The sequence below is a fragment of the Bos taurus genome, chromosome 1 (assembly GCF_002263795.3).
Source record: "Bos taurus isolate L1 Dominette 01449 registration number 42190680 breed Hereford chromosome 1, ARS-UCD2.0, whole genome shotgun sequence".
Classification (NCBI taxonomy): Eukaryota; Metazoa; Chordata; class Mammalia; order Artiodactyla; family Bovidae; genus Bos; species Bos taurus.
Genome location: NC_037328.1, coordinates 91,858,805 through 91,878,742, shown reverse-complemented (window position 1 = coordinate 91,878,742; position 19,938 = coordinate 91,858,805). Strand labels below are relative to the sequence as shown.

Below are 19,938 nucleotides of genomic sequence, written 5' to 3'. Positions count from 1 at the left end.
AAAAAGCAAGAGAGTTCCAGAAAAACATCTATTTCTGCTTTATTGACTATGCCAAACCCTTGGACTGTGTGGATCACAATAAACTGTGGAAAATTCTGAAAGAGATGGGAATACCAGACCACCTGACCTGCCTCTTGAGAAACCTATATGCAGGTCAGGAAGCAACAGTTAGAACTGGACATGGAACAACAGACTGGTTCCAAAAAGGAAAAGGAGTTCGTCAAGGCTGTATATTGTCACCCTGTTTTTTTAACTTATATGCAGAGTACATCATGAGAAATGCTAGACTGGAAGAAACACATGCTAGACTGGAAGAAGCTGGAATCAAGATTGCCGGGAGAAATATCAATAACCTCAGATATGCAGATGATACCACCCTTATGGCAGAAAGTGAAGAGGAACTAAAAAGCCTCTTGATGAAGGTGAAAGTGGAGAGTGAAAAGTTGGCTTAAAGCTCAACATTCAGAAAACGAAGATCATGGCATCTGGTCCCATCACTTCATGGGAAATAGATGGGGAAACAGTGGAAACAGTGTCAGACTTTATTTTGGGGGGCTCCAAAATCACTGCAGATGGTGACTGCAACCATGAAATTAAAAGATGGTTACTCCTTGGAAGGAAAGTTATGACCAACCTAAATAGCATATTCAAAAGCAGAGACAATACTTTGCCAACAAAGGTTCATCTAGTCAAGGCTATGGTTTTTCCGGTGGTCATGTATGGATGTGAGAGTTGGACTATGAAGAAAGCTGAGCACCAAAGAATTGATGCTTTTGAACTGTGGTGTTGGAGAAGACTCTTGAGAGTCCCTTGGACTGCAAGGAGATCCAACCAGTCCATTCTAAAGGAGATCAGCCCTGGGATATCTTTGGAAGGAATGATGCTAAAGCTGAAACTCCAGTACTTTGGCCACCTCATGCGAAGAGTTGACTCATTGGAAAAGACTCTGATGCTGGGAGGGATTGGGGGCAAGAGGAGGAGGGGACAACAGAGGATGAGATGGCTGGATGGCATCACTGACTCAATGGACATGAGTCTGAGTGAACTCCAGGAGTTGGTGATGGACAGGGAGGCCTGGCATGCTGCGATTCATGCGGTCACAAAGAGTCTGACACGACTGAGGGACTGAACTGATCTGATGTGACGTTATATAACCAAATGAGATCATACCGTACACTATGGAATTTATTTTGAAAATTAAATATCTCTACTTTATCATGATATTAAATTTAATCTTTCTTAATATACAGACTATATTAAGTTTTACTAATCACCCTAGTCTTTGTATAGTGAGTTTATCCAAACCAATATCCAGTCTAGACCTAAAAATCATATTTCTTGTAATGCAGTATGATCCTCCTTTTCTTCTTTTTACACTCACTTTGTGAGACCAAGTCACTTGTTCTTCATGAGTCTTATCATCTTGATTGTGGGATGCTTCTTTGTGATTTGTATTCAACTAATTCTTCTAATTCCTGTAAACCTGAAATTAATTCTTAGGGTTTATAATAGAACACTCAGTGTGTTTAGAAAAAAAAAAAATTAAGTACATTTTTTTGAGGCTGATTTTTTATCAGTATCCAGGACATGGTAATGCAAGTCCCATTGATTCATGTGAGGTGAGTCATGAGGGACAGAGTTGAGTCCTAAGACTGGAATTACCCTTTTGCATAAGCCTGCACTTACTGAAGTATCTATTGAAATTCAATTTCTGAGAAAATTTCAATGTGATAGGAAGAACAGGGTGTTTGGGACAGGTCCAATTATCAGTTTGTATATGTTAGTGTGGATATTCTAGTTGCTTGGTGCCAATCCTTTCTGATTTGTCAGTGTATGCTACATCAATTGATAAACATTTAAAATAAGACTTTTAGTCTAGAACATATAATGTCCAGTCACTTGTGTCAGTTCAAAAATACCCTTGACAACAGGAAAACCCCATGTAAAAAAAATGGAACACCCACATGGGTATGGTATATATTGTAATTGTATATAATCCAGAGCATTTTATACTCAGATAGAAAGAGAAGCAGTTGGTATTTAGGAAGAATTTTAGAAGATTACAAAGTCTCAGTCATCAAAACTGTGATTCTAGAGCAGATTCCATTTCTTGGGATGCAAGAAAATTGAAAAAATAATTCAGAGCCCAATCCACGAAATTATAAATCCTAGTAGCCAAGAATGAGACAGATATCTGACTAAAATTAGGAACTCTAGGAAGAACTTTATCTTGGAAACAAACAAATGGTTAATCATTGCAGCTGGAACCCAAGAGTTAGCAGCAATTGTTAGTGCTTAAATCTCTCGAAATGATGTTGGAGTTTTTCCTAGGTGCCGGGTAAGCTTACAGTGCAGGTGGAGATGAAGCTTTGTTAGCTATTGGGGAAGAAGATGACTGAGAATCCGTTCATAACAGCAACAAAAATGCAAGACAGAATTATCACTGGAATATAGTTTCTGAAGCAGATAATTTTTCCTGCAACATGATTAAATTAAAGACTGGAGAGAGGCAGCTGCTTTTATGTCTTTTAGCTCTGACATTCCTCACCCTATTTGAATACAAATGTTCTCTCAGTGGAACACATTTTTGTCATCTTGAAATCTTTTGAACTTCACATATCAAATGTAAAGCTGCCATCCAGCTATGGAATATGAAAGACAGAAAACATTTAGTAAACGTGAGCTGAAAATGTTACCTTAAAGTAGTAAGGCACACACATATCTATATGCTCTGACTTTTCAAGTAACGAACTGCATCTAAAGGTTCCCCAGGATTTTCTAATTTCAAAAGTATTTTTATTATTTTGAAATACATTCAAACTTATAGAAAAGTTGCAAGAATAGCACAAAGAAAGTTCTTCCTCACCTACCTACAGGGAGGCTGCTGCTGCTGCTAAGTCGCTTCAGTGGTGTCCGATTCTTAGCAACCCCATGGATTGTAGCCTACCAGGCTCCTCTGTCCATGGGATTTTCCAGGCAAGAGTACTGGAGTGGGTTGCCATTTCCTTCTCCAACAAGTAGGCTACAGAATGACAAACAATTGCATCTGAATTCTCTCATGATGACATTCTCTCCTGTACTAACAGCAGTACTGCTGCAAACAGGAATTAAACTTTGACGCATTTCTACATGCACTCCAAGGTCCCATTCAGTTTTTGACAATTGTCCCACCAGTGTCCTAAATATCAAATAGCTCTAAACTAGTTTCATGTCTTGAAGTTATCAAGTCTCAAATTTCCTTCAATCTGGAATAGTTTCTCCTTTTTCTTTTTTTCATTACTTTATCTCCTTTAAAGCTTAAGTGCCAGTTATCTTCAGAGTGTTCCCCAGTCTGGGTTTATCTGATGTTTCTTGTGAATAAGTTCAGGCTCTGAATCATTAGCAGTAATGTTATGGAAGCGAGACTGTGTTTTTCTCATAGCTCATATTAATTTGTTCCATAACTGATAAAGCTACCTTTAATCACTTGATTAAGGTGGTGCCCACTAGATCTCATCAAAGTTACTCTTTATTCTTTGTTTAAAGTAATCAGTAAGTGTTTGAAATCACACATATATCTTACCCCCAACATTTCTACCTTCATCTACTGGTTTCAATGTTCATTGATGTTTCCTGCCCAACTAGTCATTGCCAAGATGCTAAGGGTTACCTTCTAAGTCCACATTCCTTCCATTCTTATCAGTTGGCATTCTCCTTTAAAGAGAGCTTTCTTGGTACTTCCCTGACAGTCCAAGGGTTAAGATTCCACCTCCCTAACTGACATAGGCAGGACTTCCTAATCCAAATATTTTTCAGTTTTTTTTAATATTACATTTATTTAATTCAAGGTATCCAAAATATTATCTCTCTATTGCTGTCAGTATGCATGCTTAGTAAAGAAATAATTTATTCTTTTTTTCTTTCTAAGACTTCAAAGTCCAGTGTGTATTTTACATTTATAGCACAATTAAATTAAAACTACATAAATTTTTAAAAAAATAGATTTTATACTTTTAATGGATTATATTTTATGGATAAATGGATTATATTTTATGGATAAAGATCTTTCTGAACTAAGCCACTGGTCCTTAGGTCAAACAATTTTAGCTTTTAAACATTTTCATTTAAATCTTACATTCAGAAAACAACACAAGTTATAAGTACATAGACCAATTACTTTTCACAGTTGAACCCACTCATGTAATTCATGTATCTAAATCACCTATGGGGTCTTCAGTCTTTTTTTGTCTATGTTTTCTTTGCTTATCATTATATGATCTTGCCTTTACCATGTTTCCTAATTTTTTTTCATGGAAAAGCATTTTATTTTAATATAGGAGTGTGTACATGTAAATCCCAAACATCTGATCTATCTCTCCCTCCACAATCCCCCCTGGTAACCATAAGCTCATTTTCTGTCTGAGTCTATTTCTGTTTTGTAAATAAGTTCACTCTATTATTATTATTTTTAGATTCCACATATATGCAATAGCATATGTCTATCTCTCTTTGGCTTACTTCACTTATTATGATACTCTTCAGGTCTATCTAGCTACAAATGGCATTATTTCATTCTTTTTAATGGCTGAATATTCCTTTGTAAATATATACCACATCATCTTTGTCCATTCATCTGTTAATGGACATCTAGGTTGCTTCCATGACTCGGATGTTGTACATAGCTCTATAATGAACATTAGGGTGTATAGTATCCTTTTGAATCATGTATTTCTCTAGATACATGTCCAGGAAAGGGATTGCAAGATCATATGGTGGTGTATTTTTATTTTTTAAGGGATCTTCCATACCAATTTCTCCATTGGTTGTACCAAGTGTAGGAAGTTTCCTTTTTCTCCATACCCCCTCCAGCATTTATTGCTCACAGATTTTTTGATGATGGCTTTTCTGACTGGTGTGAAGTGATATTTCATTGTAGTTTCAATTTACATTTTTAAATAATTAGTAATGTTGAACATACTTTCATGTGCGTCTTGGCCATCTGCATGTCTTCTTTGGAGAGATGTCTCTCCCTAACCCATTTTATGCTTCATTTTTTAATCTCTCTTTCTAAACATGTCCATAAATGCACAGTTTGCCTAAGTTAAGGCATCATGTATATCTCTTTGTATTGTGTTATTTTCATTTATATTGTATCCATGTCTCTACATAGTATTTTACATTTTAACAGTCTCACATTTTATTGCAATTTTCTAAGTAATTTCCCTGTTGAGGAAATCTGTGTTGTTGTCTGTAATTGCTATTAAAATTATACTGCAAAGAGTTCAATTATCCTTGTAGGATAAATTCCAAAGCACAAGATTGCCAATGTTATTGCTATAAAGAGTAGTATTACTTTAGCAATGGGTATTTAGCAATGCCAACAGCAATAGATGTGCTATGAACATGAAAGTTTATCTAAGATTTTACTGATATTTATCATTAAAATGGAGAGTGTGATCATAGTACTGATTTTAGTGAAGGAAAACAGGCTATGTGAACATTTGCTTTCAGACATGGGTATGGACTATTACGAAACAATATTATTAGGATCAACATCGTATGTGGGGTTGTACCTAAATGAATGAAAGGCAGTGTTTTGCTACGTTGCATGCCATTATTTGGACCTGATCTTGGGCCTGTGACTCATAAGCAAGTCCTTCTCTCCGCTGGAAAGAACCAATGTAATCTTAGCATCTTTGTAAAAGAAATTGTCTTTACTTTCTCAGACCTCTATGTTTCTTTTAAATAAAAGTTACACTTCAGGATGTAAGAGGGCAGGTAAAATAATTTGAAATCTGTCCATGCAAATGTCTAGGAGCTCTGTATGAAATATAAGAAAAAATGTTTTTGAAAGCATCTATCAAAAAAAAAAAAAAAAAGTAAAATGTCCAGAAAGAAACACAAAGACAGAGTGAAAAATCAAGGAAATAAATAGAAAAATTGACCGTATAATTTTCAGGTGTTGGGAAAGGTTATGGGTCCTGAAGTAGGTAAATTAGAGTGGGAACATAGCACTCACATGGGGACAAAGGACATGGTTATGGAGCTATAGGGAGCGATGAGTTGTAACTGCTGCTGCTGCTAAGTTGCTTCAGTCGTGTCCGACTCTGTGCGACCCCATAGACGGCAGCCCAACAGGCTCCCCCGTCCCTGGGATTCTCCAGGCAAGAACACTGGAGTGGGTTGCCATTTCCTTCTTCAATGCATGAAAGTGAAAAGTGAAAGTGAAGTCGCTCAGTCATGTCCGACTCTTAGCGACCTCTTGGACTGCAGCTTACCAGGCTCCTCCGTCCATGGGATTTTCCAGGCAAGAGTACTGCAGAGTTGTAACTAACATCTATATAAAACCAGGACCATGGAGTTGAAGTAGGAAAACTGGAAAGGAATCCACCTACTGATGAAGAAAAGCTTTCTTCTGCTTGAGGTCTGGATAAAAAATAAAAATACAAATTTAAATGACTTTAGAAATTTAAAATCCTGGTTTAGAATTTTTACTAACATTGTAATATAGAAACACCAAGCCAAAAAATTAACATAAAATTGTATCCAAGCCAGAGATGCCCCTGGGATGCCTGGTAAAAACAAAGGCAATGCTGGGGAAATATGTATCGGAGATATACTAAGCAAAAGAAATGTGGAATAATTATATTAATGTGGGGGGAGAACTTAGGGTATAATTGGGATAGAAATAATGTAAAAATAATTGTTCTTTGAGACCCTATGGACTATACAGTCCATGGAATTCTCCAGGCCAGAATACTGGAGTGGGTAGCTGTTTCCTTCTCCAGGGGATCTTCTCAACCTAGGAATCAAACCAGGGTCTCCTGCACTGCAGACAGATTCTTTACCAGCTGGACTACTAGGAAAGCCCTATACATACAAACACAGTGTTCCCTTCTCCACGGGATCTTCCCAATTCAGGGATCCAACACAGGTCTCCCACATTGAAAGCAGATTCTTTACCAGCTGAGCCATGAGGAAAGCCCAAGAATACTGGAGTGGGTAGCCTATCCCTTCGCCAGCAGATCTTCCCAGCCCAGGAATAGAACCAGGGTCTCCTGCATTGCATGCAGATTCTTTACCAGCTGAGTTACCAGGGAACCCCATTCTAAATAATCTATATAGAAATCAGGGAATAGTAGCAATTCCAAGATTGCATACATGTAACTAGTCAAAAAATATAAGAATGCCAAGATAAATTGATAAATTAACATATGGGAAACTGTAAAATGTCTCAATTGACAGAGAAAGTATGTAAAACACTGAAATTAGAGCTACACAGTTTTCAAGCTTGATTTACTGGACCTATGAATGATAGGCTGCAACCATGTAGTAGGGAATGCACATTCTTTATATGGGACATTTATGAAAATGTTTAGTCTCTATCTATCATTTATAATAGCCTGCCAGTGTCACAAAATAAATCTCACCTAAAATCAAATTATCAGCATATAGACTTTGCTTTCAGTTCATTAATTAAATTAAGCTAGACATCAATATTAAAGCAGTAACCCATACCATGTATTTGAATATTTTGAAAATTCTTTGGACTGATACATTTATTATAGAAATAGTTATCACAGAAGTTTAAAAATGTTAGAATTTGTGAGATAATAACACCATATATCAAAATTAATTTACTTCAGCTACATAGAAAATCTATAGCCTTAAAGACACGTGTAACAATTGAAAGGAAATGAGCTAAACATCTTAAGAATTTAGGTTAAACACACATACACACAGAGAATACATTAGGCAAAATTTAACACAGATACTAATAAGCATAGAATATAATATTGTAGCAAGAAATAAAGAAAAAATGATTGAGGATCCATAAACCCTGAAAACTTTTTTTTTGAAATTCTAATAAATTAACTAAACTCTAGTAAAACTGATGAAAAGATTAAAAAAAATAGAATAAGTGAATTGATGTTAGAAATAAAAGAGGGAACAAAACCATAGATAAATGAATGATTTTTTGAAGAACAAGAATAAAATGAACAATTAAATACATTTAGAAGAAATAAACATAAGAATCAATTTGCTTATATTGATTCATAATAACAATTTGAAAATATTAAATGAAATAAAATGAAAATATACAATGGGTGAAAATGTACTTCTCCCTGCAACACATACAAAAAATACCAGTACCAAATAGTTTTATATACTAAAACTGCCTCTCCTTTGTAAAATGGTTAATTTGTGCTGTGTAAACTCTTACAGAGTCAATGAAAAGAAGCAAAGATCCCTAAATATTTGTGAGATTTATAATCTACATATCAAAACCAGACCAGAAAAAATAGAAAAGTAAAATTATTAATGTCACTTATATATGCATATATTCTAAAAGTATTAGTAACCAAACACACAAAAAAACATATCATGACCAAGAAGGGCTTAGTCCAGGAATATAAGCATTTTTTTTAACGTTGTAGTGTGAAAAACTTTCAGTTATCTCAAAAGATGATTCAATATCTGTTTATGCTAAAACCTCTTAGCAATGGAAGATATAAAAGTGATCTTACATTTAAAGGGAATTTCCCAGAAAGCTGTAGCAAATAACTTAAAAAAAATGCAGTTATAGAAACGATTGTAGTGAAGAATACAAGGCTAGGACCAAAGAACGCTGCTTTTACTGCCTGCATTCCACAGTGCACTGGCAGTCCTAGAGAAAATGTTGAGAACTGTAGATAAGCTATAAAGATTTAAAGGGAAAAAGCAAAACTATTTTTGGTATGTATCTAAGTGAAATTAACAAACATTAAAACTCAACAGATTAAATATTAAAACCTATAGAAGAGTAACAAGAAGGCATTTTATAAGACTAACATATGAAATTAAATAGCATGCTTATACATTGTAAAATAATTTTAAACACTATATTTTGTTACTATAGCAGGAAAAACTTAATTTAATAATCATGCAAATCTTTTATAAATAAAGATATAAAAATTTTTAAAAGAAATAAAATTAGCTGAAATAAATTGAGAAGTATACCATAATAGATAAAAGATATAATTTTCTCAAATGGGTTTCGCTAATTTAATGCAATCCTAATGAAATCCTGAAATGTCTTTTCATGGCACATGGCAAACTAATATGAAAGTTTTCATAAAAATCGGCTTGGAAATTTCCCCCAAATTGAATAGTTAAATTAGATGATGATGGTGATGCTGGTAGTAGTGGTGGTGATGGTGGACCCAGTATTTCAGTCGTGACAAATTTCTGTTAATTAAAACCCTATCAGTTCAGTTCAGTTCAGTTCAGTCGCTCAGTCGTGTCTGACTCTTCGCGACCCCATGAATCGCAGCACGCCAGGCCTCCCTGTCCATCACCAACTCCCAGAGTTCACTCAAACCCACGTCCATCGACTTGGTGATGCCATCCAGCCATCTCATCCTCTGTCGTCCCCTTCTCCTCCTGCCCCCAATTCCTCCCAGCATCAGAGTCTTTTCCAATGAGTCAACTCTTCGCATGAGGTGGCCAAAGTACTGGAGTTTCAGCTTCAGCATCATTCCTTCCAAAGAAATCCCAGGGCTGATCTCCTTCAGAATGGACTGGTTGGATCTCCTTGCAGTCCAAGGGACTCTCAAGAGTCTTCTCCAACACCACAGTTCAAAAGCATCAATTCTTCAGCACTCAGCCTTCTTCACAGTCCAACTCTCACATCCATACATGACCACTGGAAACACTATGGCCCTGTTAAAATGAGTTATATTAGCATTGATAATAACAAATCCATGTATAAATAAGAACTCAATATTAATATTAATGAAGTTGCTTCATTAATGTTTCATGGAAAAACAAAAAACGATCCAGTGAGAATTAGTGTATGAGTGAGTGAGTGAGAGTGTGTGTATATGTGTGTTTGTGTGTGTCTTTCAGTCATATCCTTCTCTTTGCAACCCGATGGACTGTAGCCTCCAGGCTCCTCTGTTCATAGAATTCTCCAGGCAGGAATACTGGGATGGGTTGCCTCTACCTTCTCCAAGGGATCTTCCAGACCCAGGGATCAAACCCAGGTCTCCTGCCTTGCAGGCAGATTCTTTGGTCTGAGCCACAGGGAAGAATTAATATGTTTGTGTATCAATGGTATTATAAATTGTAAGGCACTATATCATAAGGCAATATTTCAAATAGTTTGCAGTAAATTTGTACATACAGGTTTTCTTACTGCTGAACTTGAAAAAAGTTAATATTGAATCTTAGAAAACCAGAGATGATTCTTCAGCTGTATCTAACTCAAAAATAAAATAAAAATATTAAAAACAACAACTATAAGGTCATGACTCCCTCATCTAAAGTTCATTTATCTGAACTGTTTGGAACAAAACTAGAACAGGGAATTAAATGTTAAAAACAAACATATGATTCCAGCTCTATCATGTTTTGGAAAAGGCAAAACTGTAGAGACATTTAAAAGATCAGTGGTTGCCAGGAGCTTAAGAGGAAGGGAGAGAGTAAAAAATAAACAGGTACAGCACAGAAAATTTTTAGGGCAATGAAATTATTCTATGTGATATTACAATGGTGCATACCTGTCATTCTGTTTATGTCAAAACCCATAGAATGCACAGTACAACAAGTAAAACAATGTGATTTATGAAATTTATGGACTTATTAATATTGTCTTATTACTGGTAACAGGTATTGATCATGCTAATGGAAGATGTTCCTGGTATATTACAGTTCATAGGGTCACAAAGAGCTGGATTCAACTGAGCATGCATGCATGCAAGATGCCAAATAGAGGCAGGGGAGAAAGGGTGTTTGGGAATCCTGTATTTTCTGCTCTGTTCATCTATGTTTTTGAAACTGCTCTATAAAAACAAAGTATACTGAATTTTAAAAAGTAAACAAAAACATGTAGCTCCTTTAGAACCACAATGCTCAGTTCTAAGTAGATTTTCTTTTTTCATACATAAGGCACTCAGGTATTCTCTTCAAGTCTCTTTACTCTTGTTTTAGTTATAATTTTTTTAGTGTAGTGATTTTCTATTTGAGCTGTTACTTTGGCATGTTCAAAGTAGCTCAGTGGTAAAGAAATGCAGGAGACACAGGTTGGATCCCTAGATTGGGAAGATCCCCTGGAGGAAGAAATGGCAACCCGCTCCAGTATTTTGGGCTTCCCTGGTGGCTCATATAAAGAATCTGAGATAAAGAATCTCAGAGTATCTCAGATAAAGAATCTTCCTGCAGTGTGGGAGACACAGGTTTTATTCCTGGGTCAGGAAGATCCCCTGGAGAAGGGAATGGCAGCCCACTCCAATATTCTTGCCTGGACAATTCCATGCAGAGAGGAGCCTGGTGGGCTACTGTCCATGGGATCACAAAGAGTTGGACACAACTGAGTGTTCATACTACAAAGAAAGAAGCAACTTATTTGCCATAATAGTTTCATCTGGCAGGAAGAAGTTCAATTTCAACTTCTTGTCAGCAAAGTGTGTGTGTCTTGCATTTTTTTTTTTTAACTTAGTTGCATCTGATTGTTTTACAACCCCATGCACTGTAGCCCTCTGGCTCCACTGTCCACAAGATTTTCCAGACAAGAATACTGGAGTGGAGGGCTCCCCTGGTGGCTCAGCGGTAAAGAATCTGACTGCCAGTGCAGGAGACACAGGTTCAATACGTGGTCGGGGAAGATCCCACATGTTGTAGAGCAACTAAGCCTGTGCACCACAACTACTGAGCCTGGGCTCTGGAGCCAAGGATCTAAAACTACTGAAGCCTGAGCACCCTGGTGCCTATGCTTAGCAACAGCAGAAGCCATTGCAATGAGAAGTGCACCACAACTAGAACATAGCCCCTACTTGCTGCAACTAGAGAAAAGTCCATGCACCAATGAAGACCCAGTATAGCCAATAAATAAAATTATATGCATTAAAAAAAAAAAAAAGAACACTGGAATGGGTTGCCATTCCCTCCTCCAGAAGATCTTCCATATCCAAGATCAAACCGATACTTCCTGCATTGGCAAGCAGATCCTTTACCACTCACTGAGCCATGAGGGAAGCCCCTAGTTTGCATTAGCTGCTTTCTAATTGTCACCCCCTCCCCAACAGTTTTACTTGGCTGCCCTAGAATGTCTCCTAGGGAAACTACCTTTCTACCAGTTTCTTCCTCCCCACCGCCCCAGTCCTCAGACAGCCCAGTTCACTTCAGTTCAGTTACTCAGTTGTGTCTGACTCTTTGCGACCGCATGAATCACAAAACGCCAGGCCTCCCTGTCCATCACCAATTCCTGGAGTTCACTCAAACTCATGTCCATCGAGTTGGTGATGACATCCAGCCATGTCATCCTCTGTCGTCCCCTTCTCCTCCTGCCCCCAATCCCTCCCAACATCAGGGTCTTTTCCAATGAGTCAACTCTTCGCATGAGGTGGCCAGAGTATTGGAGTTTCAGCTTTAGCATCAGTCCTTCCAATGAACACTCAGGACTGATCTCCTTTAGGATGGACCAGTTAGATCTCCTTGCAGTCCAAGGGACTCTCAAGAGTCTTCTCCAACACCACAGTTCAAAAGCATCAATTCTTCAGTGCTCAGCTTTCTTCACAGTCCGACTCTCACATCCATACATGATCACTGGAAAAACCATAGCCTTGACTAGATGAACCTTTGTTGGCAAAGTAATGTCTCTGCTTTTTAATATGCTATTTAGGTTGGTCATAACTTTCCTTCCAAGGAGTGTCTTTTAATTTCTTGGCAGCAATCACCATCTGCAGTGATTTTGGAGCCCCTCCCCCCAAAATAAAGTCTGACACTGTTTCCACTGTTTCCCCATCTATTTCTCATGAAGTGATAGGACCAGATGCAGTGATCTTCGTTTTCTGAATGTTGAGCTTTAAGCCAACTTTTTTACTCTCCTTCACTTTCATCAAGAGGTTTTTTAGTTCCTCCTCACTTTCTGCCATAAGGGTGGTGTCATCTGCGTATCTGAGGTTATTGATATTTCTCCCAGCAATCTTGATTTTAGCTTGTGCTTCTTCCAGCCCAGCGTTTCTCATGATGTACTCTGCATAGAAGTTAAATAAACAGGGTGACAATATACAGCCTTGACGTATTCCTTTTCCTATTTGCAACCAGTCTGTTGTTCCATGCCCAGTTCTAACTGTTGCTTCCTGACCTGCATATAGGTTTCTCAAGAGGCAGGTCAGGTGGTCTGGTATTCCCATCTCTTTCAGAATTTTCCACAGTTTATTGTGGTCCACACAGTCAAAGGCTTTGGCATAGTCAATAAAGCAGAAATAGATGTTTTTCTGGAACTCTCTTGCTTTTTCCATGATCCAGCGGATGTTGGCAATTTGGTCTCTGGTTCCTCTGCCTTTTCTGAAACCAGCTTGAACATCAGGAAGTTCACGGTTCACATATTGCTGAAGCCTGGCTTGGAGAATTTTGAGCATTACTTTACTAGCGTGTGAGATGAGTGCAATTGTGCGGTAGTTCCAGGATCCATCAAATACAGGATTAACACTTGTGATCATCAAAGACCTTCAGAGATCCCTTCAGGGCTGTGACTGAAGTCCTTTCTGATTGGTGTCTTTGCTTCTTTGCTGTCGATTTTTTTACTATCTAGCATGAATAGAAAAACTCAATGAGGCAGAGCAGTTGGCAGAGATTTAGAAGAGAGGTGAGAGACATAGAAACATAAGCACAAAACTCCAATATTTGAAAATATATGTAGCTTTAAAAATCTTTATTCTTTTGATTTGTGTAATGCTTTCCAGTTTTCAAAGTGACAATGTAGTAATGAATCAAAGAGAAAAGGTAAAATTATCTCCACATGTGATTTTGTTTTGAAGCTAGGCAAGTATTTAAATTGTTTGGAAATATTTTTATCTGATTATTGTTATTATTTTTTTTTAAATAGAACTGCCCACATATCCTTGAGATCCTGTTCTGTGTGTTTTCCCTTTTAACCCCATTGTTATTTTTAATATGAAGTTTAAAATTGCCCTTTTGGGAGGGAGGTGGGAAGGAGGGTCACGTTGGAAAACACATGTACACCCATGGCTGAATTATGTGAATGTATGGCAAAAAAACCCACCACAATATTGTAAAGTAATTAGACTCCAATTAAAATAAATTTAAAAAAATAAAAATTTAAAAAATAGCCCTTTTATGGCTCTACAGTTCTATGAAGCTAGAAATTGCATCTTAGTCATCATTGAATAATAAGCACCTAAAATTGTCTACACAAACTTTCCAATGCATATTTGCCAAAAAGTGTGACATTTGTTACCTAGAAAAGTTAAATTGTTTGGAATAATTTGATGATATATTATAAATGAATTTGGATGCTTTAATAAAAATTAAAACAGCAGAATTAAGAAAAACAAGTATATTTTAGTTTTGTTTTTGATTTTTTTTTTTGCAGAGGAAAGAATTGTGAACATGAAAATTCAAACAGTCACAAAATTTGAAACAGTTACTAATGTTGTTGGATATTTAAAGGGTGTGACCTTTCCAGGTAAGTAGACCCAAGTATTTATAATCTATATCTTATATAGTGTGTTAGTTGCTCAGTCGTGTCCAACTCTTTGGAACTCCATGGGCTGTAGCCCTTCAGGCTCCTCTGTCCGTGAAATTCTTCAGGCAAGAGTACTGGAGTGGGTTACTATTTCTTTCTCCACAGGATTTTCCTGACCCAGGGGTTGAACTAGGGGTCTCCTGCATTGCCAAGTGAATTCTTTTCTGTCTGAGCTCCCAGGAATCCCATCTTACATATCACAAATGCTCTATAACAATGTCATAGTTAAATGTCCTGCTTTAGAGGTAATTAGGTTCATGCTACTTTAAGGGGTGGGTGATATATAAAAGCAAGAAACAGGTCTTTATTCTATTTCATACCAAATCTCTTCAAAGATAAATCATACTAAAGAGTATAAGAGGGGAAACAAAACAGAAAACACAGAGTTTAGATTTGTTAAACTGGCATGTACCTTTGAGTGAAAGCTATAGAAGTCATTGTTTTTCTTTTATTCACTATTACACCATTGAAGATTTTGATTTTTTAAAGACCATATTTTAAAAAAAATAAAATATTTTAGTTTTAATTTTTTTTTTAATAAAAATTTTGGTTTCAAATATTTCAGTGTTAGTCTGTGTCCCATCCCGATTCTTGGTTCACCGATAATTCTGCCTAATGTCTGTGTGGCTTTAGGTTTTGAAGATGCTTATGAAAAAGTTCACCTGGCTAAATTTTAAATAGTTTTATACCTTGTTATGGGATCTTATGGAAACTTCAGATGATGCTGTATAGGCTAAAGAAGTGAAAATAACTCACAAATACATTAATTATCTAATTAACGTCAACACTTCTGAATACATTGTGAGACTGAAGGACATCACTGTGTGTGGTGCTTGTTATATACAATATAGAATGCAAGTCTTTTAGTATATTTGTGCCACCTCTATTTATTTGGTAGGGATATTTACTCAAGTTCTTTTTGGAGAATTATCCGTCTCCATTATTTTAGTCAAATTGACCCCATAATTGCTAAGTCAGGGAATTTTGAGATCAAGTTTAACATCCCTGCCAAGTTTCCTGCCAGCCAACTCTAAAAATTCATGGGCATCTTCTGTTTGATATCAATACAATATTGATATTGTATTCAATATTGATACAGTATCAATGTTGAACAACCTCTGATTATAATATCTTTAAATGCAAGATATAAATGATTTTGGAGATTACTGCTGTCGCATTTCAACCATTTTAGTAAATTTCCATCATAATAATCTCTAATTGAAGTATTAGAAATATTTATCATCATTGCTACATTTCTTAGTTATTTTTGAAGAAAATATTGTACTGAATTATACTAGATTTAGGATAGAAAAGCTTTCCTTATTGACACTCAATGTAGGAAAAAAACACCAACTTTTTAAACTCAGTTTAATAGTATTCCTTAATGTATAATATGTTTCTCATGTTTATTTGCACTTTACACAAAAATATTGATCATTCACATGCTTTCTTTATTTAATGACTCTGAAAATTAGAAATGGCATCAATTAGTATTTAGTTTTCTAGATATGGTTTATCTAGAATGAGGGCTTCCCTGGCGGCTCAGATGGTAGAGAATCTGCATGCAGTACAGGAGACCTGGATTCTCTTCCTGGGTTGGGAAGATCCCCTGGAAAAGAAAATGGCAACCCACTCCAGTATTCTGGCCGGATGATTCCATAGACAGAGTTGCCTGGCGGGCTACAGTCGATGGGGTTGTAAATAGTCAGACACAACTGAGCAAATAACACTTACTCACCACTTACCTAGAACACAGACAATTCCAAACAGAATTTTTACACATATCTGAGTGAATCAATTCAACATTGCAGGCAAACTGTATGTGTGTGTGTTAGTCATTCAGCAGTGTCCAACTCTTTTTTTTTTTGAGAACTATTGGACTGTAGCCCGCCAGGCTCCTCTGTCCATAGCGTTTTCCAGTCAAGAATACTGGAGTGAGTTGCCATTCCCTTCTCCAAGGCATCTTCCTGACCCAAGGATTGAACCCAGGTCTCCTGCATTACAGGCAGGAGATTCTTTACCGTCTGAGCAGTCATACTATATATACCATTAATTAAATGTTAATACACTGTTGATGGATTAAATTCATTGTTGGTTCCAATATCAGTGAGGAAAACTAAAATTGCTTCACTCAGTAATGTTTCCTGTAAAGTAGCTTTTTGATGCCATGAAGCCAAGAGGTGATTTACTCATTCCACACATGTGTAGTATTTACTGTGTATCAGGAGCTATTGAAAGTGCTTTACTTACTTAAAACTCCAAACAACTGAATGGAAATAGAGACACAGTTGTAGAGAATAAACATGGATACCAAGAGGATATATCTATATCTATATCTAATAGATAATGAGAATTTACTGTATAGCACAGAATCTTTATTCTGTGTTCTCTGATGGCCTAAATGGGATGGAAATATAAGAAAGGAGATATAGGTATAGATATAATTGGTTCACTTTATTGTATTCCAGAAACTAACACAACATTGTAAAGCAACTATATTCCAATAATATTTCTAAAAATAAAATTAAAAAGAAAAAGATGATGTATGCACTATTTTATACCCATTTTATGGTTGAAGACGTTGTCATGAGCACCTGAACAAGCTTGGCAAGGTCATACAACTAGTAAGTCAAATACCCTGGATTCCATCCCAAGCAGGAAGCCCTTAAACTCTGCACACTTAACCATCATGCTATGGAACATCTGCTCAGAAAATGACACGTAATGAAGAAAAACATTTTTACACAAATTATAGGGCTACTTGCTGAAGTAAATTTAGATGTGTGCCAACAACATTCACAGGCAACAAAATCAGAGGAAACTCTGGAGATGCATTTGTACTACCTTATTACTGATAATAGTCAGTTAAATATGTTGTTCAGAACCCATCCATGTGTCATGGAGACCTTTCTAGTAATGTATGATTCTATGAAATAAAATATGTGAAAAAAGAGTAGTTGGATGACTTTTTACGATGATTTTTTTCCATCAAGGAAAGGAGAGGGGTTAAAACTATAAGTTAGAAATGAAAACTGGTTCCCTAAAAACTTCATTTATTGCAAAATTCCTACATGTGTACCAAATTTTTAACATTTACAGTGACTGAATAATTGTTCCATCAAATGTAAGAATAGTTCATTAATATTTACTGAGCATATACACATTGTTTATAGGGCACTTTCCACTATGATTCTGGAAAAATGTTAGATAAGGTTTTCATTGTGGCATATTTGTATACTTCATTAATTAATATGCGTATTTCAGAGGACAGTAATATGGATCTAAGCTTTGGATTCATAATTGAGCTCAGCAGCTGCCTCTGCTTTGATATACACAGATGTGTGAATCAAGACAGTGGGTGAAAAATGTTAACATAGTCCTAATTATTAGAATAATTTTGCATAATTGTTGCTTGGTTGTGCAATAGGATTATGTAAATGTCATTAAATTTATTGTTAAGGTCTATATTATGTTTCAGTGGCTCTTGTTTCCTTCCATTTCCAGACCGTTATGTCATAGTTGGCAGCCATCATCATACCGCTCACAGTTATAATAGACAAGAATGGGCCAGCAGCACTGCCGTCATCACAGCTTTTATCCGGGCCTTGATGTTAAGAGTTAAGAGAGGGTGGAGACCAGACCGTACTATTGTTTTCTGCTCATGGGGAGGAACAGCTTTTGGAAATATTGGCTCATATGAATGGGGAGAGGTAAATGTACAGTAATTATTGTGCCTTGCTCTCGTAATTGCACTGTCATGCTCTCTATCTCTCGCTTTCTCTTACTCTCTGGACTAGAGTAGACAAGGTAAAACTGATGAAGCCGTTCACAGGAATGTGCATCTCAACCAGAGTGTTCTGTATGCTCACTTGCTGCTTCTAAGTCACTTCAGTCGTGTCCGACTGTGTGACCCCATAGACGGCAGCCTACCAGGCTCCCCTGTCCCCGGGATTCTCCAGGCAAGAACACTGGAGTGGGTTGCCATTTCCTTCTCCAATGCATGAAACTGAAAAGTCAAAGTGAAGTCACTCAGTCGTGTCCGACTCTTAGCAACCTCATGGACTGCAGCCTACCAGGCTCCTCCATCCATGGGATTTTCCAGGCAAGAGTACTGGAGTGGGGTGCCATTGCCTTCTCCCTCACTTGCTGTGATCACCTCTAAGAATGCTAAGGAGTTAGATTTAGACCACAGTGAATTGTGTGTGGTCTGCAACTATCTTATTCTTGTTGCTACCAGACCTGCAGACTCTAATATACCTGCACTGGGGTTTACCTGGTTATTATGTCAATCCTTAGATTGACAGGCACTGGATAAGAAGTGATCAAGTGATACATACCATTACCTTTTTTTTTTATAAACCTTCTAGCAATTTTCTGAAATTAGGAAACAATCTTATGTGTTAAATGTGTATTAACTTGGCATTATATCTTACCTAAACAATATAGAGATTGCACTGAAAAAAGCAATTTTTTTTTTCTGCCATGTTTTTGCCCTCCCATCAGTCCTTCTTCCTATTCTTACACCCCATCTCCCTGCTCCTCCTTTTCTACTTGCATCTCTACCTATCTACTTACCTGCCTACTTGCCTAACTACTTTAGCTAGCCTTTGTTTTGGAGAAGGAAATGGCAACCCACTCCAGTATTCTTGCCTGGAGAATCCCATGGACAGAGAGGCCTGGCAGGCTATAGTGCATAGGGTCGCAAGTCAGACACAATTTAGCGACTAAACCACCGCCCAGCCATTGTTCAAAGGAAATCTTGTATGCAATGGATTATAGTTAGAATACAACTGGAATAAATTTTTAAATGCGTCTGATGTGTCTGTGTCTCACAAATACACTATGTTTTTAATGGGATATGACAACTTTGGATTGATTCCACATTTATAGCAATAAACATCATAAAACTCTTAGATTTTCTATTTACTCTTATGATTTTATAAAAAGAATTTTAACAGAAATAAGAATTTTAAAAAACCTACATAAGTTTAACTAGGAAAAATAAAAACATTTGATATTCTAGTTTGTTTACTATGTCAGCTTTAGAGGGAAAAATACCAAATATATAATGAGAAATTCTCGTTTCGTTTTTCATTTAATCACTCAAAAATGCACAAAATGGCTATGGGCTATCAAAAAACAATCAAAAAAGTATACAAATGAAGCTAGAAAACCTCTTTTTTAATTTTAGAGAAAGATGTTTCAAAACAAGAAAAATTTTACAGTTGTAAAGTTTATCAAGATTCATACATTGGAAATCAAAATACTTTTCTGTATTTAAATTAGTGTATGAACTTTTTTCCATTACTCAAGAAAACTAATTCAAATAAAGAAATTCCATTGCTGACAGAATCTTTTAAAGCTGAAAAATTTTTAGTAAGATGTAAAATGTATTAACTAAAGCAATCTCTCAAACTTCTATTCTAAAT

General features: G+C 36.5%; 1 protein-coding gene across 8 annotated transcripts in view; it reads left to right on the top strand.

Annotated features, from left to right (window-relative positions):
- NAALADL2 (N-acetylated alpha-linked acidic dipeptidase like 2) overlaps window positions 1–19,938 on the top strand; it is a 1,562,846-nt gene that overhangs the window by 1,112,623 nt on the left and 430,285 nt on the right. For all 8 annotated transcript variants that reach the window (XM_024995414.2, XM_059888525.1, XM_059888521.1 and 5 more), the window contains 2 exons: window positions 14,357–14,449; window positions 18,014–18,219. In XM_024995414.2, coding sequence (XP_024851182.1) covers window positions 14,357–14,449; window positions 18,014–18,219 — 299 coding nt within the window. The remainder of the gene's footprint in view (window positions 1–14,356; window positions 14,450–18,013; window positions 18,220–19,938) is intronic.